The sequence below is a fragment of the Neoarius graeffei genome, chromosome 16 (assembly GCF_027579695.1).
Source record: "Neoarius graeffei isolate fNeoGra1 chromosome 16, fNeoGra1.pri, whole genome shotgun sequence".
NCBI classification, from domain to species: Eukaryota; Metazoa; Chordata; class Actinopteri; order Siluriformes; family Ariidae; genus Neoarius; species Neoarius graeffei.
Genome location: NC_083584.1, coordinates 39208537 through 39232858, shown reverse-complemented (window position 1 = coordinate 39232858; position 24322 = coordinate 39208537). Strand labels below are relative to the sequence as shown.

The following is a 24322-nucleotide window of genomic DNA, read 5'->3' as shown; positions in this document are numbered from 1 at the left end:
CACGAAGTAGAAGTTCCACTTCATTGTTGGTCCACACAAAAGACTCTCCTCTTTCTCTCAGAGTTGCACTGGCCATGATCGTCCTCTTCTCATGTTATGAGCTTGTTTGTAAACAGCATGTGACCTTTATACGCATGCTCCATGGCTTCACTTCCGGTTTTAGTGTATTGGTGTGGCGACGTCACAGTGCCACATACAGGCCTGGCATATGTACTACAGCATTTTGGGTCGTTTCCAGTGAATCCATGTGGACGCAGATATTTCTGGAAACGACGCCGTGTTTACGGAGATTTTTTTCAAAACAACAGCGTATTGGGTGAGGCCGTGTACTCGTGTGGACGGGCCCTAAAGCTGGGCATACACTGATTTTTGGCCCAATTTTCACTCGTGTGACTATTTTGGAGATCGGGCCGAGTTTTGGCTCAATCGTGTGTCTCGGATCGTGTAGTATACATGGGGTAACGACAAGCGATTAACACCTCATGACCTCCTCCCGATCGATCAGATGAAAATCAAACCTGTTTGAAATCCTGAGCATCGGATCCGAGCATCGCATCCGAGCATCGGATCGTATAGTGTGAGAACAAGAATCGTAAGCTGCGTGCTGTTTACCCCTGTGATTCACTCATACAGTGTGAGCAGCAGCTGAATACCGCGATTGAAAAAATCGCACAGTGTATGCCCAGCTTAAGACACCATTTATCAGCCACCTACAATGCAGTCCTTGGCACACTTCCCAGACAACTGAATGCACACCAAAACCCAACTGTTTTCAGTGACTCACAGGAGGACAGAGAGAACCAACAACCCATTGATCACCCAATGACTCTCTAGGCCGTTCACACCCAGCCCCCAGTGACCCACTCCAACAGGATGACTCAACGACACCTTAGGATTGCTTTTCATCCATGAATACCTGATACTCCCTATTAGTCATATCTGTGAAGATACTCAGTCATCCAGGTACATAGTAATCTGTGGTTGGTAGAAGAGAGCAACTGGACTTGCTTGAAAAGTCTTGAAGACGTTTCGCCTCTCGTCCGAAAGGCATCCTCAGTTCTGTCTGTCTAATAGGGAGTATCAAGTATTTATCCTCTCATGGATCATCATAGAATCCGAATCAGAATGCTGATGGCTGCATTGTAGGTGGCTGATAGATGTCATACACTACGTTCACACTGCAAGGCTTAATGCTCAATTCCGATTTTTTTGTGAAATCCGATTTTTTTTGTGAGGTCATTCACATTAACAAATATATGCGACTTGTATGTGATCCTCAGTATGAACGAAAAGCGACCTAAAAGTGTTCCGCATGCGCATTGCAGGATAGGACGACGTCACACGCAGTGAGCATGGCCAGTGTTTACGGAAGTAACCTAAAGTTTCCTGTGTATGACAGTAGCCAGCATGGAGTACCTGGCGATGATGCAGTTGTTGTTGCGACGGAGCCAGAACATGCACAATAGCCTGATGTTAAGGAGGAGGTTGAGAAGGAAGAGGGCAAGGGTTTTGGCTCAGGCGTTCTGCGGGGTAGTGACTGCAACCTCCGTTCAAAGGAACATCAAAGCCATGTTGTTCTAACTTATTTTGAGAGACCCGCCGCCTACTTCAGCGCAGAATAGTGACGTTTGTGGCTTGTTGATGACGTGTAAGTCGGATGAATAAGACCTGGCGGTTCAGACTGAAGTCGCATATGAAAAGATCGGATAGGAATCGGAATTAGGACCACATATCCAAACGGGGGCGGCACGGTGGTGTAGTGGTTAGCGCTGTCGCCTCACAGCAAGAAGGTCCGGGTTCGAGCCCCGGGGCCGGCGAGGGCCTTTCTGTGTGGAGTTTGCATGTTCTCCCCGTGTCCGCGTGGGTTTCCTCCGGGTGCTCCGGTTTCCCCCACAGTCCAAAGACATGCAGGTTAGGTTAACTGGTGACTCTAAATTGACCGTAGGTGTGAATGTAAGTGTGAATGGTTGTCTGTGTCTATGTGTCAGCCCTGTGGTGACCTGGCGACTTGTCCAGGGTGTACCCCGCCTTTCGCCCGTAGTCAGCTGGGATAGGCTCCAGCTTGCCTGAGACCCTGTAGAAGGATAAAGCGGCTAGAGATAATGAGATGAGATGAGATATCCAAACGGCCTGGGTCGGATTTGAAAAAATCGGATCTGTGTCGTTCATATTGTCAATAAAAGATCGGATACAGGTCACGTATGGGCGAAAAAATCGGATTTGAGTCACTTCAGCCTGCAGTGTGAACGTAGTGATAGACACCCACCTCTGTTCAGTGATGGATGCCTTTCGGACGAGAGGCGAAACGTCTTCAAGACTTTTCAAGCAAGTCCAGTTGCTCTCTTCTCCCTATTAGTCAGACAGAACTGAAGAAGCCTTTCGGATGAGAGGTGAAACGTCTTCAAGAATCTTCAAGCAAGTCCAGTTGCTCTTTTTTACTACCCACTGTCTGTTGGTCTCTCTCTCTCTCTCTCTCTCTGCTCATCTATCTGTTTATCTGTCTGTCCCTCTCTGTCTGTCTTTTTTTTCTAGTCTGTCTGTCTGCCTGCCTATGGCCCCGCCCACCGTGGATGCAGTGTTCAGTGTAAACATGGTGCACGCGCGGAGACAGAGCGGACAGACAGAGCGGCGCCATTTTGTTTGTTTTATAGAAACTCTAGCTTTACTGTAGGAGGAGGGAGGAGAGAGAGAGAGAGAACCCTGGGTACGGTGGCCAAATAAGGAAAGCTACGATAGGAGCGTTTCTTTGTAAGTAACGTTGCGTAATCGCAATCAGTTGGCCGTAGCAGCATGTGTTTAATAATTACACATACGCGCTTGCTTTAAACGCCAGCTAACTACAGATCTGCGGTGTTTTCCCTATAAGAGCTAGGCTAGGCTACTGGATGTCGGCTAACTGGCGAGGTAGAAACGCTAAAAACGCTGTCAGGGTTTGTATTGTAACTGTGTTTTCAGTTATAAGATGAGTGATCTGGTTTCCATCAGCAAAAATACACAGCGCTAGCTTTAGTGCGGTGTGAACTGAACATGTTTTGGAAATGGATAAATGACGCTGTAGAGGTTTCTGTGCAGACGGACACTGATACAAACCGCTGCAGTGTGATTGTACGAGTTTTCTGCACTTAGGAGTGTTTATTTATAGACTAAAGCAGAGGAAAATTGAGTGGAAGGTTAGTTGCAAGGTGTGCAGCTCTTTTATAACACTGTGTATCACTGCAGCTCTGTGTGTGTCAGGCCGTGCTGAGCTTGACAGGTCCAACACACACACACAAACAAACACGTGCCTTACTAGCTTTGTGAGGACCTTCCACTCATACAATCAGATATAATTATTAATGCTGCAAATTAATGCTCTTCTACACCTAAATCTAGCCTTCTGTAACCTTTTGGCTTTTGTGTGTGTGTGTCCAAAAAAAAAATGTCCCCACAATGTGAAAAGTGTCAAAGTGTCAGATATTGGTACAGCCACTAATGCCGCTTTTCCACTACCAACGCGGCTGAGTTGGGCTGAGCCGTGCCGTGCTGAGTTGGGCTGAGCCGTGCCGTGCTGAGTTGGGCTGAGTCGAGCTGAGTGGGGCTGTTGGAGTTGCATTTCGACTACAACCGCGCTGAACCGTGCTGGCTGGAAGTGGGTGGACACATTGGGTGGAGTTAGCGAAAGTGGGTGGACGTCACGTGATGTCGTTAGGCGGCGCAAACAGTGACATCAGTGAGCTTTTAAGCGGTAGTCTCACGACCCAGATAGTAAACAATAAACATGGAGGACATGGAGTCGTTAGTGTTGCTGGTCTTGGTGCTGTGGCTTGTTGTCACCGACAACGCCAACAGATACTGGCAAGAGCGTATAGATGAGGTGAGGCGCATAAGGCTTCAGAAATTTTCGTAATTCTTCTTCTTCCGGGTTTACGGTGTTTACAGATCCCAGCGTGCTCGCGGGGCGTGTGTGGGCATGTGAGGACACTCCTCCTCACCAATCAGTGCACAGGGGAGTGTCTCCTCACACCCCTAGCCCCACTCGGCTCGGTTTGGCTCGCTTCAGCCCGACTCCAAAACCGTGCGAGTTTTGGGTGCTAAGCAGGGCTGAAGCGAGCTGAGTCGTGCTGTTCTGAGGTAGTCGAAACGCGAGCCGTGTTGGGCTGAAGTGAGCTGAAAAAGGGTAGTGGAAAAGGGCCATAACACATAAAAACATGCCGCCCCTCCAAACACACCCCTCATCTCATCTCATTATCTCTAGCCGCTTTATCCTGTTCTACAGGGTCGCAGGCAAGCTGGAGCCTATCCCAGCTGACTACGGGCGAAAGGCGGGGTACACCCTGGACAAGTCGCCAGGTCATCACAGGGCTGACACATAGACACAGACAACCATTCACACTCACATTCACACCTACGGTCAATTTAGAGTCACCAGTTAATCTAACCTGCATGTCTTTGGACTGTGGGGGAAACCGGAGCACCCGGAGGAAACCCATGCGGACACGGGGAGAACATGCAAACTCCACACAGAAAGGCCCTCGCTGGCCACGGGGCTCGAACCCGGACCTTCTTGCTGTGAGGCGACAGCGCTAACCACTACACCACCATGCAAGAGAGAGAGACTTCTAAAATGTGAATCCTATGTATTGTACTTAATAAATGTGATACTTAAAAAAACACGGTCAACGTATCCTTTTTCTCTTCAATAAGCCATACAATGTAAAATAATTCTTCTATGATTAGAGGTGTTGTTGAAGTAATACAGTAGTAAATCCATAGAAGAACGAAAACGTATCAAGGAGTTTAACTTTTGTTGTCAAGGTCCGATTTAGCCTGTTTTGCTTTCAGTATGTTATTGATTCATTGCATTAGGTTACCACGTGTAAGAACAAAGAGCATTTTAGCACATGAAAGGCTGAAAGACCGAGCCGTTGACTAACTACTAACTCAAGAGCTGGTTCACTACATACCGTGATGAATGTTTGTGATCCTTTTGAGCTAATGAAATCAAATCATAACTGTGTACAAACTGTCCAATATCACACTGTTTTTGACTTGCAGGTTTGGCGTCCCCCGCCACCTCACTTGTGAGAAGGTGCTGGGACGATGTTCTACGCCCACTTTGTCCTCAGTAAACGTGGGCCTCTGGCCAAAATCTGGCTGGCGGCCCACTGGGACAAGAAGCTGACCAAGGCACATGTGTTTGAGTGCAACTTGGAGAGTAGTGTCGAGAGCATCATATCACCAAAGGTAATGGTGAAAGAATACAGTGTGATAATACAATATGTCATGCAGATCAGTTAAATGGGAGTATAGACGAATCAAATAATTAAGCAATATTCTTTGCAATACTAGGATCAAACATATTATTAGTGTTTCTTTATTGGATTAGGTGAAAATGGCTCTGCGCACATCTGGTCACTTACTTCTGGGCGTTGTGCGGATATATCACAGAAAAGCCAAATACCTGCTTGCTGACTGCAATGAAGCTTTTATAAAGATCAAAATGGCCTTTCGTCCAGGTAAACTACTCAAAAAAATAACCCAAAGATCTAAATTAGTAATATAACGTAAATGTTAATACATAAAAATGTAAAATAACCCATGTAACATACAGTGGTGAAAGTTTGTGAACCATTTATAATTTTCTATATTTCTGCATAAATATGATCTTAAACATCATCAGATTTTCACACAAATCCTAAAAGTCGATAAAGAGAACCGTATTAAACAAATGAGATAAAAGTATTATATTTGGCCATTTTTATTGAGGAAAATGATACAGTATTATGTAACTGTGAGTGGCAAAAGTATGTGAACCTCTAGGTTTAGCAGTTAATTTGAAAAAGAAAAGGTTCACAGACTTTTTCCACTCACAAGTAGATAATACTGGATCATTTTCCATAATAAATGAATCACCAAGTATAATGTCGTTGTCTTATTTGTTTAACTGGGTTCTCTTTATCTACTTTTAGGACTTGTGTGAAAATCTGATGATGTTTTAAGTCATATTTATGCAGAAATATAGAAAATTCTAAAGGGTTCACAAACCTTCAAGCACCACTGTAGGCTCATCAAAATGTAGTTTAATCAGAAGCAAATGTTGTAGGCCCTTGTTACTTTTACAGCATGCATTACATTTATATCATGTGTTCCTGGTATTTTAAATGAGTCAGTATTTTGTATCCAGGTTGTTTACATGTGACTCTCTCTGGCATAGGTGTGGTGGATCTGCCTGAGGAGAACCGGGAAGCAGCCTATAATGCCATCACCTTACCTGAGGAGTTCCATGACTTTGACCAGCCGCTTCCAGACCTGGAGTGAGCGCTTTTTCAGTGCAGCTCAATACATCTCAGTTGTATTTATTTTAATACAGCAGTTCTATAAGTTTTTAATACTATTGTAGAGTGACAGCAATTGATCTGTTTTGTGTATTACAGTGACATCGATGTTGCCCAGCAGTTTACCTTGAATCAGTCTCGTGTGGAGGAAATCACCATGCGGGAGGAGGTGGGCAACCTGAATTTACTGCAAGAAAATGACTTTGGTAAGGCACAGTGTAATTTTCTTATCTGCCTTGCTTTCTAACAGCAAGTCTGAATCCAGAACTGTCCTTGTCCTGGTTAAGTTCCTGCATGTGTTTTGCAGAACCCTTGAAAGTAGGAGGAGTTTGCAAGCTCCTGGCAAGTGATGAGCATGAGTAGGAATTCTCATTCTTACTCATTTTGTACCCATCTAAAGGATTATTAATGTACTATAAGTACTTTGGATTAGTAAAGTACCAAGTGCCATACAAAATTTTTCCTGAAACAAAATTAAAAGGATTATTTTAATTATCTTTAAAAAAGAGAGAGAGAACTACTTTTACATTAAAATATGCATGACACTGTCACATGTTTACTTAATAGGAAGAGGTGACAATAGATAGTATAACTCTAGCATATATGATTTTTTGACTCATTGCTATGGCAGTATAGGAGACTCCTGAAAACTACAGTATATGCTTTTCTGCTTTTTCAGCTACTGCAGCCATCAAGATAGATAGATAGATAGATAGATAGATAGATAGATAGATAGATAGATTTTTTATTAAGGTAAAATTACATGCAAGTAGGACAATATACTCAGGGATGGGAATTTTCCGCAGATCCGCAGAATTCTGCGGATTTTATCAACCCAGGGGTCATTTTTGTGAATCGTCTAAATCCGAGCAGAAAATATTTAGGGGGGGTTAGGTATGTGTTGACCCGGTCAACCATCGGGAACAAGCCTCTGTTTACATCGGCAGTTCAGAACGTACACTGTATTTGATTGGCCATTGAGAGAGAAATATCGCGATTTGACCAATGGTAAACGACCATAGATAGGAAAGGCCAAAATGTCATATGTAAGCTTCGTTCTGATTGGTTCTTCGCATTTCGCTTTCTTACTCATTCAACATGGTGCTCCACGAGGCCGGAGATTGAGGATGTAACAGCGAATAAGAGCTTCAAAATGGTGAAAATTATCACAAAAGAAAACGAATCGCTTATTCAGGTATATCAACCTCAGATAGATTGGCTCACAACAAGTCAGAAAAGAGAAAGGCTGCTGAAAGGCTCATCAGATTAGCTGCTAAAAGGAAAAAAACATCTCTGCAATGAAGCATTCCTAGAAAAAGAACAAGTACTTTGTAAATATGTTGAAAACTTAGAGTAGTGTTGCTAGTTATATGTGATTGTGACTTTGGGAGCTGAGAGAACTGTTCAACAGGGAAATTGTGTTTCTGTTGAGACAAGTTCACTGCAAAAGAGGTAACTGCATTCTTTAATAAAGTAACAAACATTTACAGGATTATGTCAAATATTCTGTCTTTATGTATTTAATTTATATTCATCATTCCTTTCATTCTAGCATGAAGTTAAAAATTCTTTTTAGCTGAGCATTATTGAGACTATTTTTGTTTATTAGTGTCCAAAACTCAAGCTTCTTTGGACTGAAAATATTATTCAACTGAGCAATCTGAGACCATTTCTAGTGGTCTAAAATGTATAAAACTCATTAGCTTCCGGGGGCCTTTGGCCCCCTGGACCCCCGATTAAATTTTCAGCTGAAAATACAATTTCTCATTCTCATCCCTGAATATACTAATGTACAATTGAACTAAATACATGAAACTAAAACCAAGGATAGCACAACAAAGTGTAAAACACATTTCTATTGTGGTCCTAAAAACAAACCAAAAGTCAATAAAAATTGCTCAGCAAATAAGCTGGGGGAAAAAACTCTCTTTGGTCTGTATGAAAAAGGGGGGAAATGGAGGATCTGTTTATTTAAGACATAGTGGGCAATTTTGGAGAAACCAGCAAAAGTATGCGAGATTTTGAAAGTGTCCAACCAAAAAAATCCCACTCCCTCCAAAGCCGCTCCTCTAAAACACATGCGTGCTCACTGGCAGATTACTGCTGGAGGACAAGTCCATGAGACAGAGAGTATACGGGGAGAGGAGCACAACGCATCATTTTCATATCCAAATAACACAACTCTCCCCCCCCCCCAAAAAAAAACCCCAAACAAACCAGATAACTCTCTCAGTTGTCACCATCGATGAAAAGCCATACCGATGTTCACTTTGGTTTGATCTCTTGCTTTTGCTGCTTTCACATGCTGGTCATAAGGTCCTACTTCCCACTTGTGAAGTCGGAATTACATGTCATGTTCAAGTGCTTTGTTGTCAGAGCGAAATGAAAAATAGCAGAAACTCTTGTTTCTTGGGGAAATCCTGTGTTGATTCCATAATGCACTAAATAGCATTGTTCTCTGTCAAGTAAAATGTACACAGATTACAGATTAGATTATTTATACAGGCAACAGCTAACGATAGTTGCATTGCTGAAAATAAACAATTACACGCCATCCACTACTGAAACTGTCCACCACCACGTTGAAAGAATTCGGGTATCAAAATTATTTCCCCGAGTTCATGTGCAGCTTCTAAGTCGACAACTTGGATTTACCACAATTCCAGTAGCATGTGAAGGCAGCATTTATCCAACTTCTTTTTCATCATATCCTTTTCTACTTCAGTCTTTCTTTTCTTGCCTTATTCAGCAGTGTAAGCTGTCGTAGGAATAACATGATGTGTAACAGGAAATTTTGGCTGCGCTTTCTCTACCATTCTTGTGCAACTAGCTTTAGCATTATGTCTGCCTAGCCTGATGGAAGATTCTGGTCATGTGCAATGAGTGCATGGGTAGAGTGCACTCAGGTAGGCAGATGGGTAGGTAGACAGGCAGGTAAGCCACCAGCAGTGCATGCATAAAATCATGCAGATACAGCTTCAGGTAATGTTCACATCAACCATCAGAATGGGGGAAAATATGATCTCAGTGATTTTGACCATGATTGTTGGTGCCAGATGGACTGGTTTGAGTATTTCTGTTACTGCTGATCTCCTGTGATTTTGACATGCAATAGTTTCTAAACTGAGAGACTATCCAAATAACCAGCATGTGAAAGTGAGCGGTAGTTCTGCAGAAGGAAACACCTTGTTGATGAGAGAGGTAAATGGAGAATGACCAGACTGGTTCGAGCTGACCAAAAGGCTCCTAGAACTCAGATGACCACTTTGTACAATTGTATTGAGCAGCAAAACATCTCAGACTGCACAGCATGTTGAACCTTGAGGTAGATGGGTTACAACAGCAGAAGACTACGTCAGGTTCCACTTTTGTCAGCCAAAAACAGAAAGCTGAAGCTACAGTGGGCACAGGCTCACCAAAACTGGACAGTTGAAGACTGGAAAAATATAGCCTGGTCTGATGAATCTCGATTTCTACTGAGACACACAGATGGTGGGGTCAGAATTTGGCACCAAAAACATGAATCCATGGACCCAACCTACCTTGTGTCAACAGTACAGGCTGGTGGAGGTGGTGTAATGGTGTGAGGAATGTTTTCTTGGCACACTTTTGCCGCTTTTCCACTACAAACGCGGCTGAGTCGGGCTGAGCCGTGCCATGCTGAGTCGGGCTGAGTCGGGCTGAGCGGGGCTGTTGAAGTTGCATTTCGACTACAACCGCGCTGAACCGTGCTGGCTGGAAGTGGGTGGACACATTGGGTGGAGTTAGCGAAAGTGGGTGGACGTCACGTGATGTCGTTAAGCAGCGCAAACAGTGACATCAGTGATCTTTTAAGCGGTAGTCTCACAACCCGAATAGTAAACAATAAACATGGAGGACATGGAGTCGTTAGTGTTGCTGGTCTTGGTTCTGTGGCTTGTTGTCACCGACAACGCGGACAGATACTGGCAAGAGCGTATAGATGAGGCGAGGCGCATAAGGCTTCAGAAATTCTCAGAATTCGTAATTATTATTCTTCCGGGTTTGCGGTGTTTACAGATCCCAGCGCGCTCGCGGGGCATGTGAGGACACTCCTCCTCACCAATCAGTGAACAGGGGAGTGTCTGCTCACGCCCCCAACCTCACTCGGCTCACTTTGGCTCGCTTCAGCCCCACTCCAAAACGGTGCGAGTTTTAGGGGCTAAGCAGGGCTGAAGCGAGCTGAGTTGTGCTGGTTTTTGGTAGTCGAAATGCGAGCCGTGTCGGGCTGAAGCGAGCTGAAGTGAGCTGAAAAAGGGTAGTGGAAAAGGGCCATTTGAGCCCGTTAGTACCAATCAATCGCTGCTTGAATGCCACAGCCTATTTGAGTCTTCCCTTGCATCCCTTAATGGCCGCAATTTACCCATCTTCTGGCTACTTCCAGCACGATAATGCACCATAATCACAAGGCAAAAATCATCTCAAACTGGTTTTATGAACATGACAAGGAGTTCTGTGCTCTTCAGCCGCCTTCCCAGTCACTGGATCTGAATCCAGTAGAGCACTTTTGGCATGTGGTAGAACAAGAGATTCACAGCATGAAAGTGCAAATGAAAAATCTGCAGGAATTACACGATGCAACCATGCCATAATGGACCAGAATCTCAATGTTTCCAACATCTTGTGGAATCCATACCATGAAGAATTGAGAGCAAAAGAAGGCCCTATCCAGTATTAGTATAGTGTTCCTAATCAAGTACTCAGTGAGTGTATATTAATTTACGCTTATTTTAATACATTATCGTTTCTGTAGTAGCAACATACTTGTATGGTTGATGCTCACATAATTTAAGCCTAACAGTAAATGGGTTTTTTTGTGTTTTTTTTTTTTTTTTTGGGGGGGGGTAAGTGCTATTTACCACCACCAGCAAAAAAAAATCTAAATATTGTTTTGGTGAAGTATTCTGGAAGATGTTAATTAAAAAGAAGAATTCAGTCAGTGGTAATACTTTGAGGTAAATCATTAGGGATCTAAATATATATCCATATCTGGATTTTTATAAAGCTTCTTGAAAATCAGTTCTGAATATAGTATGTTTTCTGATTCAAGTCAAAATTCTGAGATGATTGCATTTGCTCAATCAGCAGTCTGCACTTTTTACATTTAATTTCTAAAGGTACAGAGCACTTAGTAAGGAAAAATATCACTGTAATACACTTGTTATTGCTTGTCAATCTCATACATCTACATGGAGATTCAACCTGGGTTATTTTTTTTTTTTTTAAGATTATACAGCTGTAAAAATGCAAAAAGCTGCTAGTAAAACTTTCAAGTGTTCACCCATGAGACTGCAATTTTAAATCCTCAGCTGATTTTGGAATGGACGATCGAGAGATGATGCGGGAGGAGAGTGCGTTTGAGGTGGACATCATCCACGGAGCTTCTGCCTCCAACCTGCTGCTGGAACCAGAGTCTGCCAGCGGTCAGATGGCAGATAAATCCAACCACCTGGAGTATGACCAATACAAAGACGACTTTGGGGACAATCCAATGGAGAGCACCGAGGGAGGCATGCTAGGTAAGTGTACCATGTGTGAGCTGTTATTATGCATGAGATTATATAATAATTGGTCTGTGATTAAGCATAAAAATTGAACTTTCTTCTTCTACTACTACTTCTTTCAGTGGACAAGCTCCTCAGTAATGAGGATGGGGGTGGCATTTTCGATGACCCACCTGCCATTACTGAAAATGTCATGATGCCACAGGATCATGGTGGAGATGACGACGATGATTTTGACAACCTGTCCCGTAAGAGATATGAAATGTATTTCCTGATGAAGTGTGCTTAAGGTGTTCTGTCGTAAGAATAATTGAGTGTATTTGGGTGTGTCATGTTCAGCAGCAGGAGGTCCAGACAGTCCAGACTCTGGGCCTGTGGAGCAGCTTCCCACCATGACAGACCAGACAGAGCAGACCACACTGGTGCACAACGAAGAGGAGGCCTTCGCCCTAGAGCCTATCGACATCACAGGTCAGTTTGGCAAGACCATAATGTTTTATATAGATTATCATTTTATTGGATTTGAGAAAAGAATGAATAATTCCAGAGACTAGCCATTTAAACTGATATCTCAAACCAAGGCTTAAAGCAGAGGCAATAAACAACACTTAAGCATATCCAGGTTTTATTTTTTTTAATACTTAAGTGTAACCAGTTTTTCACCATTCAAACAGTAGCAAACTTAGCTACTTGATGTGAAACAAAAATGGTGTGTATTTCACATCCTGTTGAAAGCAGGCCTCAAAGGCATTACATTTTTATAAGTATTTACAGTGGGGCAAAAAAGTATTTAGTCAGTCACCAATTGTGCAAGTTCTCCCACTTAAAAAGATGAGAGAGGCCTGTAATTTTCATCATAGGTATACCTCAACTATGAGAGACAGAATGAGGAAAAAAAAATCCAGAAAATCACATTGTCTGGTTTTTAAAGAATTTATTTGCAAATTATGGTGGAAAATAAGTATTTGGTCAATAACAAAAGTTCATCTCAATACTTTGTTATATACCCTTTGTTGGCAATGACAGAGGTCAAACATTTTCTGTAAGTCTTCACAAGGTTTTCACACACTGTTGCTGGTATTTTGGCCCATTCCTCCATGCAGATCTCCTCTAGAGCAGTGATGTTTTGGGGGCTGTCGCTGGGCAACACGGACTTTCAACTCCCTCCAAAGATTTTCTATTGGGTTGAGATCTGGAGACTGGCTAGGCCACTCCAGGACCTTGAAATGCTTCTTGCGAAGCCACTCCTTCGTTGCCCGGGCGGTGTGTTTGGGATCATTGTCATGCTGAAAGACCCAGCCACATTTCATCTTCAATGCCCTTGCTGATGGAAGGAGCTTTTCACTCAAAATCTCACGATACATGGCCCCATTCATTCTTTCCTTTACACGGATCAGTCGTCCTGGTCCCTTTGCAGAAAAACAGCCCCAAAGCATGATGTTTCCACCCCCATGCTTCACAGTAGGTATGGTGTTCTTTGGATGCAACTCAGTATTCTTTCTCCTCCAAACACGACAAGTTGAGTTTTTACCAAAAAGTTCTATTTTGGTTTCATCTGACCATATGACATTCTCCCAATCCTCTTCTGGATCATCCAAATGCTGTCTACCAAACTTCAGACGGGCCTGGACATGTATTGGCTTAAGCAGGGGGACACGTCTGGCACTGCAGGATTTGAGTCCCTGGCGGCGTAGTGTGTTACTGATGGTAGCCTTTGTTACTTTGGTCCCAGCTCTCTGCAGGTCATTCACTAGGTCCCCCCGTGTGGTTCTGGGATTTTTGCTCACCGTTCTTGTGATCATTTTGACCCCATGGGGTGAGATCTTGCGTGGAGCCCCAGATTGAGGGAGATTATCAGTGGTCTTGTACGTCTTCCATTTTCTAATAATTGCTCCCACAGTTGATTTCTTCACACCAAGCTGCTTACCTATTGCAGATTCAGTCTTCCCAGCCTGGTGCAGGTCTACAATTTTGTTTCTGGTGTCCTTTGACAGCTCTTTGGTCTTGGCCATAGTGGAGTTTGGAGTGTGACTGTTTGAGGTTGTGGACAGGTGTCTTTTATACTGATAACGAGTTCAAACAGGTGCCATTAATACAGGTAACGAGTGGAGGACAGAGGAGCCTCTTAAAGAAGTTGTTACAGGTCTGTGAGAGCCAGAAATCTTGCTTGTTTGTAGGTGACCAAATACTTATTTTACCGAGGAATTTACCAATTAATTCATTAAAAATCCTACAATGTGATTTCCTGGATTCTTTCCCCCCATTCTGTCTCTCATAGTTGAGGTATACCTATGATGAAAATTACAGGCCTCTCTCATCTTTTTAAGTGGGAGAACTTGCACAATTGGTGACTGACTAAATACTTTTTTGCCCCACTGTACATATTTTTCTACAAAATTCTTCCGCACATTCTCCAGCCCCAGATCTGCAGGTTCAGCAGGGATCTTGCACTCTTTCATGCAGAACAAAGAGGCAGATTAAAAGCACACACACACACACACACACACACACACACACACACACAGCTATTTTATCAACCAGTGAAAACACATGTTTATATTTTTGTATGTTTATTATGATTTTAAACAAATTAACAGCTCATCAGCCCTGTCTGTAAGTAGTGATTATTTGTTAGTAATTTTGAATATTTCACTTTTTAAATAATTTGGTCAAATGAAGAAAAGTTCTCACATTTGTATGTTACTGATAAAGATAATACTTTAATATCATTATTATAGTGATGAAAATTATCACGGTTATTCGTTTTATTGCTGTATTGTTAAAATGTCCTGAAAATGTTCAGAAAGCACTGATACACACACTTGAATGATGAAAAACTGTTTAACAGTCTAACTCCACAATTCAGTACTTCATAATTGAGGATTTTCACGTTTTCATCAACTATTTTCTACCATCTGTTTTCTCTGAATTTGCTTTACACAACTTTAATGTGAACTTTTCAAACCATGGTAATCAACCCCAGTTTTAATGATAATTAAAATTTGAAACACTAATACTATCCATCAAATTTTACCGCAGTTTACCATAAACCTAGCAACCATTTTATCCCTAGTTACTGACAAGGCTCATCTCACAATTTCTTCCCCAACATTATATATCTCAGTGAAGGAGACCAAAGCTAAGAGGAAGAGGAAATTGATTGTGGACAGTGTAAAGGAACTAGACAGTAAGACCATCCGAGCTCAGCTGAGTGACTACTCGGACATTGTCACCACTCTGGACTTGGCTCCCCCGACTAAGAAGCTGATGATGTGGAAGGAGACAGGAGGGGTGGAGAAGCTCTTCTCCCTGCCTGCTCAGCCACTGTGGAATAGCAGGCTCCTTAAGGTCAGGATGATCCTGATTATTTTGTCCCATATGGAATTATGCACTGTCTTAGCACTTGCAATATTTATTCTGAAGTTGGACTGAACCCCACAACTGTCATGGCTGCAGTGGCCATGAAGCTTAATAGCACAGACTCTCCCTAAGCTTTGGAGGTGGATTTTAGTAAATTTCCTTTTATATAGCATTTATTTAATGTAAAACACAGATATTAATCTGAAATACCTGCATTGTTATTGCTGTAGATGTTTACACGGTGCCTGACTCCTCTCGTGCCAGAAGAGCTGAGGAAGAGGAGGAAGGGAGGAGAGGCTGACAGCCTAGATGAATTTCTCAAAGACCTGGAGAACCCAGAGGTGCCTCGAGAGGAAGCTCTGGCTCAGAGAGACATAATTGGTAAGACACTAGCAAGTGTATTTTTGACTCCCTCAAATTAAGAAAAAAAAAATTATATATATAAATGAATTGGTCCCAGCATTGGGCATACACTGAAATCGCATTTGCTGTTCACACAGTCACCTGAAGCTTAAGGAGTTGTGATAGTTCATGCATAGCATTGTAAGAGAGGTGCTGGACAGAATGTAGATGGACCTGAATCAGGCCAGTTGATCAATCTGGACTGGCTTGCTTACCAAAAGTTAGGTTTATTTTTCAAGCTCATTGTACTATAATTAAAAGCTGATTTGTGCTTGATGCATGACTGTGTGGATGTGCAGAAGCAGCAGCCTTGTTCACATACTCACCTGTGTACTTTATGTATCTGAAGGATTAAAAGCAACATCCACTAGATGGCACATTGGAGGCAAAAATGTCCCTGTCCATCAGGTTTCCAAGTCAAACTATAATATTCAGAGCATTGTCGTTACGGCTGTCATGAGCTCCATGTTAAACCTCAAACCTAGCCAGTTGCAGACACAGTGTCACATGTTGCAAACCTGCACACACTATTTACATTGGTATATTGCACCACACAAACACAAAGTGTTCATTTCTAATGACATGAACAAGCAAGGCTCCAAACGACTTCTCATAGTGAAAAGCCAGTACAATTCACCCTTAAGGCTCTGTATTGTTTGACTTTGAGCTGTTTGTACGTGTGACTTCAGACCAGACCATCCTCGAGGAGCCCAGTGTGTTGCAGGCCTCTGCCATGGAGGGCAGTCGCACTCAGGACGAGTCAGTCATGCCTCCTCCCTCCAGCCACCGCGGCCAGAAGCGCAAGGTCCAGGACACAGAGCCTGCTCTGCCCGTGAGTGTCCCTGCCTTCAGAATCCACTGTGACTGCCCTTATTTAATTATCACTCAGAAAATACCACACTTTAAATTTCTTCTTCTCAGATGTTCAGTGAACTAGTTGTTTGCAGCTGTGATACAGTTAAGACTATTTAATTTCTAGTTGGGAGTTGGGAATGTTTATCATTTTCATGGAATGTTACATAGATGTTGTTACAGTGGCTAGCAATGGGGGTGTCATACTGATCCCTGACTGTTGTGATTTTTCTGTGTCTCTTTCTGTCTATTTATTGATAGATGCTGGAGGATGACCGTTCTTCTATCGTGTCCTCACGGCTCAATGTGCAACAAGTCGAGCTCCCTCCAGAAGAACCACCTAACATTGCCCAGCTCATCCCTGAGCTCGACCTGCTTGTGGAGAAGACCAAGGAGAAAAAGGATGATGAAGAAGAAGAGGAGGTGAGTGTTATTATACTGTAGAGTCTGATGGTGAGGAACTTTAAGTTTCATTAAAATTTCAACAGTTTTAGAAGAAGAATCAATGTTGGTAAATCCGCAACTGGAGGATGGATGGATGGATGGATGGATGGATGGATGGATGGATGGATCAAACTTTGTCATTGTTTTAGAAACAATGAAACACAGTTTAGCAGCTCTCAGTACTGGCAGTGCAAAATGCAAGGAACAGGGAATAAAAAAAAAGACACAAGAACAAAACACAGAAAGAAACACAATAAATAGACATAAAAGCAATAAATAGGCATATTTGTGTCATTTGGTAGTTATTTTATTCTGCAACATTGCTAACTCAGGCAAAGATTAACTGTGTGCTATTGGAAGATTTTTCTTGGTCTGTTAAGTGTGTTCCACTAATTTTGTGTTATGCAGTGTGCATAAATGAATTTTGACTGAAAGCCTTGATGCTCGTTGTTGTTATTATTAGGAGGAGGAGGGTCAAGGTGGAGACCTAGATCAGGAGGAGAGGCGATGGAATAAGAGGACACAGCAGATGCTACATGGCCTGCAGGTATGGCTAGGGTTTGTCTAATCTGAGCCATTCTCTCTGTTAAATTGCCCAACTATTAAACGCATTATTTGAATATTCAAAGGACCTTCTCATATAAATTAGCATTTAATGCGGTCATTGGTCATGTTGGGTTGTATTCTGTAGCACACAATTCACACTTGTGAATTCTGGAATACATGCAACTACATCATAGTCATTACACATCAGTCACCCAATTCTAGCACCTTAGAATTATTGGTACAGAGCTTACTTCATAAGGAAATAAGAAAATAACAGTTTTCTGTATTGAACATAACAAGAATGCTTGCACTACAAAAAACTGAAAACTGAATTTGAGGAAAAAATGGCTTAATACGAGTGAAAGCATCTTGCTGCATGGACAGATATTTTTACTTGATAAGACGTCTTAGAATAAGTTGGTTGCAATCTAGAACTAGGTTTAATAATCTCAGAATTGATGTCTTGTATTCTTCTAATAGGAAATGTTAGATCATTTCAACTATTTTCAAGATATTTTCACTTGCTAAGACATCATTTTTTGCAGTGTATGGAGTGCACCAAGGAGGTTAAAGATATAATTTTTCACTGTTTCCCTGACAAAAAAAATGGAAGTTAGCAAAACAGCGAATACAGTTTAGTCTTTTAATTTTTCTGAAGAAAAACTGATATATAGTTAGGCAACCAAAGTGGATTCTCCTGAAGACTGTGATTTTATCTGTATTCCACACACAACCAGCACCAGACATGAACGCCATGCATACATGTCAACCTATACGGAATGTCCGTATTTTATACGGATTTGATTCAATAAACGTAGTATACGGGCATACAAATAAAGTTATACGGATTCTTTAAAAAAAACTTCAATATTTATTTAGAGCTATAATCAATTCCCACGATGATAAAAGAGCGCATAACATTTACAAACGTACTGTACACCACAGAAAGCACAGACAGCCATTAAAGAGTCTTATGAAATCGCGCATTATCTCGTGGTAGCGAGACTTCATTCCACTTCTGATCATGCGCACACCGCATTGCGAGAATCCCGCCAACTGTGAAGTAACATTTTGTTTGAAAAGCGTATTTCCACCTGAGCGACTTTCAATAGCGACTGAAAAGATTCTGAATGAGCACTCCGGCAAAGAAATTCAAAACACAGTACAGCGGTAGGTTTTTCCATGAATGGAAGGACCTTTTCAATGGCATAATCCAACCGGCAGCCTCCAAAAACGAAGAATACGCACACTGCGCACTGTGTGTGCGTGACATCAAAGTTGCAGCATCGTGAGTGTATGATGTGAAAGAACATTTCAAATTGAAACTACATCAGCGGAATGCAAGCCAAAGGCAAAATCAGCCACTGATGACAGTATTTGCGCGCTCAAAAACTGATATGCCAACAACTGGAAAAGACAGAAAACACAAGGTAGTGGGCGTTTTAGTTCAAGTTAGGCAGTGCTCTGTTTACCCCACAGTAATGCTGACTGTGAGAGAGTTTTCTCTCAAGTCAGGAAGATACACACAGAGAGCAGAAAGAACCTGAATGCAGACACACTGACCTGGCCTACTGCAGTGTAAGATCAACACAGACACTTGCTGTGATGTGCAGCCTAGTGAGGTATTGGTGCAGAGTGCTAAAAAAGCTGTCATGGAGTACAGTTCAGAACATTAGAGTGACACTTTGTGTTTTTGTCAAACATTGGAGCTTTGTATTCATTCTGAAGGTTTATTGTTATTAATATTGAATAAAAAGTAACTTGGATATCTCATCTCATCTCATTATCTGTAGCCGCTTTATCCTGTTCTACAGGGTCGCAGGCAAGCTGGAGCCTATCCCAGCTGACTACGGGTGAAAGGCGGGGTTCACCCTGGACAAGTCGCCAGGTCATCACAGGGCTGATACATAGACACAGACAACCATTCACACTCACATTCACACCTACGGTCAATTTAGAGCCACCAGTTAACCTAACCTGCATGTCTTTGGACTGTGGGGGAAACCGGAGCACCCGGAGGAAACCCACGCGGACACGGGGAGAACATGCAAACTCCACACAGAAAGGCCCTCGCCGGCCCCGGGGCTCGAACCCGGACCTTCTTGCTGTAAGGCACCAGCGCTAACCACTACACCACCATGCCGCCTAACTTGGATATATCATTGTTAATTATCATTCAAATTTTAGGTAAATTATTTTAATTTGCATCTTATAAGGATTTTATAAGGGAAATAAGGATTTTGGAGGTTGGTTTTACAGGTTTGATTGACCAAAGGTTGACATGTATGGCCATGCCTCTCAGGCTCAAGTGTACAGGAAGTCAATACAAAGTGAGATAGCTAGCTAATGTAAGTGCGGTATCCAGTGAGTCGGGCTACTCCTGAAACCATTATCATCCTTAAATTAATCAGCATTTTCAAGGTATGTCATAAGTACACAGTTTCACGATATAATTAACAGCAACAGTAGAAATACCTAACTGAAAAACAAAAGATTTTAAGTCTCATAATGGTTCAGGAACAAAACTGACACTTATTTGTTCCTATACATTTTTTTCCCCCCCAATGCCATGGAACCATGTGAAAACTGTCATACTAAAACAATCTAGATGAAGGTGCTGTTGGGTCATATTAATGAGTTGACAGAAAAATTTTAAAAAGCACAAAAGATTCCTGTTTGTTACACAATATAGTTATTAAGTTAATAGGTTTTTGTGGTTGGTGTGGATTTTATTTTTCATTTTAAAACCATTTCACTTTCAAACTCATTTCATCCATGTTTTAGACATAGTTGAAATGACAGAGAATGAATTTGACATTACTTTGTTCCTCCTAATAATGAATCAATATATAATGATTTATCTCAAATAGTTTAACATGGAAGGCCACTGTTTTATTTTCCTTCATTTACATATAAATTTCCCTCATAATGAAAATGCCTTCATCATGCTCTGTCTATATAGAGGGTGCTTGCCAAGACAGGAGCAGAATCAGTCAGCCTGCTAGAACTTTGCAGGAACAACAACAGGAAGCAGGCAGCAGCCAAGTTCTACAGCTTCCTTGTGCTGAAAAAGCAGCAGGCAGTGGAGCTGACACAGGCAGAGCCTTACAGCGACATCATTGCCACTCCTGGTCCCAGATTTCACATCATATAAACCATCACACCATACAGTCAAATGACATTACACTGGCAGGTTTTGTTCGTTTTTTTGTTGTTGGTTTTTTTTTTTCGTAAATGATGTGTTACATTTCTCTGTCTGTATTTTATGTAACATATACAGTATGTGACATCTGTATCTCAAGTAGAAGATAAATTTTTATGGCTCTTCTGATGAGGTTTTGGATCTTCGGTTTAATATAGAATCATGTTGAAGTTGCATTGCATAACTACAGAGCAAAAGTAGTAGTGGATTTTAGCGCTCATGAAAGTTGATATTCATTTTTTTAAAGAGGTTTCAGTCTCTTTCCTTAACTAATAATGATTTGTCAGCTAATTTCTAATTTACATGTGTGAATGTATTAAGTCCACTCATTTTGCATGCTTCATATGGAATATCACCTGACAGATAAATGTCCTTCCATTTAGTGTACCACTAATTTTACCTTTGTATAAGCTAACAAGTGCTCTAACACCAAAATAATAACACGAATTGACTATGTACTGAAACATTTGTGTTTCTAGCATGGAAACAATATGCCCATGTTTTTGTATGGGCTTTTAAAAGAGAGGACATTTTTCTCCCTTCAAAAGTGGTCCTTGCCCCAGTGCTCCCAGAGCAGGAATGTTCTGAACATGTAAACAAAGGGCAGCTTCAAATATTGTCATGTAGACAAAGCTGAAATGAGACTGATAGTTATTAACTGTGATATATATTAGATTAATTTATATATTGATATTGTGCCATTTACTTTAAACATGTTTTCCCTCGTCCATTGTGCAAGCATTTGTTGTTGTCATCTGTTGCAAGCCCTGTGTATGAAAGGCTAGTAGGTCATAAACGTTACAGAAATGGCAACTATTCATTTTTATATTTCTCTTATGTGATATAAGTAATCATGTCCTGTTACAATACATCTTTTATGAAAACTTGCCTTTTATTTAGGCGTATTTGCTAGTAAGTTTCCATTTTGCTTGTTTATATGGAAACTGTTGAAAATACTAAGTATTACAGTCACAGTTTGTTATTGATATTATTGCTTGTAGCCCTAAGCTGATACATATGTGTTATCTAATTTTTGTAATAAAATGTTGGAAAGAAAATTCAAATATTTTACTGGTCATTATTAGAATATATGGTAATATCTGAAAGTGGCCGGGTGCGTGTGCACCACTTACCTGAGGAAAAGATGGCACTAGAAGTCGCTATGTACTTTGAGAAAAAGACAAAGTCAAATCACTAAACTGTTTTTTTATTATATACACAAAGAATAAAATTATCTGGGAAGAGTCCCACGTCGGAACCTTTTCAGAATAGATAGGTGTATCTTCAGACTACTTCAAAATGTAGAAACATGAAAGTTGTGTGGACTTTATTTAATTTCTCATCTCATTATCTCTAGCTGCTTTATCCTGTTCTACACATAGACACAGACAACCATTCACACTCACAGTCACACCTACGGTCAATTTAGAGTCACCAGTTAACCTAACCTGCATGTCTTTGGACTGTGGGGGAAACCGGAGCACCCAGAGGAAACCCACGCGGACACGGGGAGAACATGCAAACTCCGCACAGAAAGGCCCTCGCCAGCCACGGGGCTCGAACCCGGACCTTCTTGCTGTGAGGTGACAGCGCTAAGCACTACACCACTGTGCCGCCCCTTTATTTAATTTGTTTAAACTTTTTTTAACCTATTTTTTTAAAAGGTACCCCTGACATTAGTTTTGCTGGTTTGTAAATGTTACACTCTTTAGCAAAAGTTTGTGGACACCTGAATATCACAGCCATGTGTATTTGTTGAACATCCCAATCCAGATTTCTCCATTTGCTCTTATAATAACCTCCACTCTTCTGGGAAGGCTTTCCACGACATTTTGAAACATGGCTGTTGGTACTGGTGTTCAATCAGCCTCAAGAATTCAGGCAATAATTTTGGGTGAGGAGGCCTGGAGTGTAGTCGGTGTTCCAGTTAATCCTAAAGGTGTTCAGTGGGATTGAGGTCAGGGCTCTGTGCAGGACACTGGAGTTCTTCCACTCCATCCTTGGCAAACCATGTTTTCATGGAGATCACTTTATGCACAGGGGCATTGTTATGTTGGAACAGGTTTGGGCCTCTTAGTTCCAGTGAAGGGAAAGTGTAAAGCCATAGCATACAAAGACATGCTATACAATTGTGTGCTTCGACATTTGTAGCAACAGTTTGAGGAAGAATCACATATGGGTGTGATGGTCAAGTGTCCACAAACCCCTGGTCTATATAACCTGATGTGCAATAATGGAAGTGTTACATTATCAAAATCAGAGGGGAAAAGCATAGTGTGGAGAAAGGTAAACCAACAGTGGCAACAGCAATGGGATAATGAAAAAAGGAGATATTTGCACTCAATCCAAAACAAAGTAGGTATGTTGAGAGGTAGGGGATCAAACCAGAAAGAGCAAATAAGAAGAAGACTAAGCATCAGATACAGCGATCTTAACAGTACACTTAACATCCAATGGGTTTCTATGAGCAATGCCATGAAGCTGAGACAGTTGAGCATATCCTTACATAGTGCAAGAAATTTAGGTATGAGAGGTAAGAAATGATGACAGAGCTACAGAAAATAGGATGGGAAGAGGGCAGTATTAAAAGCAGTGATGGGAATAACGGCGTTAGAAATAACGGCGTTACTAACGGCTTTACTTTTTTTAGTAACGAGTAATCTAACTAATTACTTTTTACATCGTTATAACGCCGTTCCCGTTACTTACAATAAAATGCTCTGCGTTACTTTATTAAAGCTGTTCTCATCTGGCATGCTGCTCGTTCAGCCTTTCTTTACTCTGCTTTCGTGTGGGGCGGGGAGACACGAGACAACGGCACAGTAAGCCAATCAGAGTCGATTTGGACAACATACGTAGGTAGGCCACGCCTACTGCACGACTGCGCGCTCTTTTAATCGGAAGAGCCAGCGATGGCGAGCGGTCAGCCCAACACTGCGCTTTCACACTGGAAATACAGCCATTACTTTTCATTACTTGAAATAAAAGGCAAGAGTGTTTACGTGCAATGCACATTATGTCGAGGAACAAAGCATTTGTCCTCGTCAGTGGCCAGTAATTAGTAACAATTTTAATAACTACAAAAATATATTACATTTGATAGATGTCTTATCTCACATTGTCCCACAAAAATATTAATATAGTGTAGATAACATTACTAATTGGTTCTGTTAAGTGTCCATTTCAGTCATTAAACACATTTAACATTCACTTTTATTATGATTACACTAATTGAATTTGATTTTTTTTGAGGGGGAACAAAATGTAACGGAATAATTACTTTCCCTGGTAATTAGTTACTTTCATGACAAAGTAACTCCGTTACTAACTCAGTTACTTTTTGGGAAAAGTAACTAGTAACTATAACTAATTACTTTTTGAAAGTAACGTGCCCAACACTGATTAAAAGTATATTAAAATATGGAGACACTGCTAAGGGGAGGAAATGGTTATTTACATTTTTAAAGGAGATATGCAGAACCATGGCCTCACTTTTTGTTTATAAATGCCTTGAGACCTCAAGAATGGCATAGGAATAGTTTTAAGCATTAACAATAAATCTAATATCATAATTTTTATGATTAAAATGATTCATATAGGTAGCGGTCTGAGTGAATGACCTTGACATCTGTGACATCACCGCAGGAAGGCTATCGGTCTCATTGCCATTTTCGTTATAC

The 24322-nt window shown here is 41.5% G+C and overlaps 1 protein-coding gene across 1 annotated transcript; it reads left to right on the top strand.

Moving 5' to 3' along the window:
- Nucleotides 1-2591: 2591 nt before the first annotated feature.
- On the top strand, nt 2592-21706 carry rad21b (RAD21 cohesin complex component b). The gene is made up of 14 exons (XM_060942958.1): nt 2592-2748; nt 5035-5223; nt 5366-5495; nt 6194-6293; nt 6414-6520; nt 11642-11851; nt 11959-12084; nt 12176-12307; nt 14961-15184; nt 15427-15577; nt 16288-16430; nt 16712-16873; nt 17358-17441; nt 20403-21706. Exons 2-14 carry the CDS (start codon nt 5080-5082, stop codon nt 20592-20594), a joined length of 1905 nt encoding a protein of 634 aa, XP_060798941.1. The 5' UTR covers nt 2592-2748; nt 5035-5079; the 3' UTR covers nt 20595-21706.
- The last annotated feature ends 2616 nt before the right edge of the window (nt 21707-24322 follow it).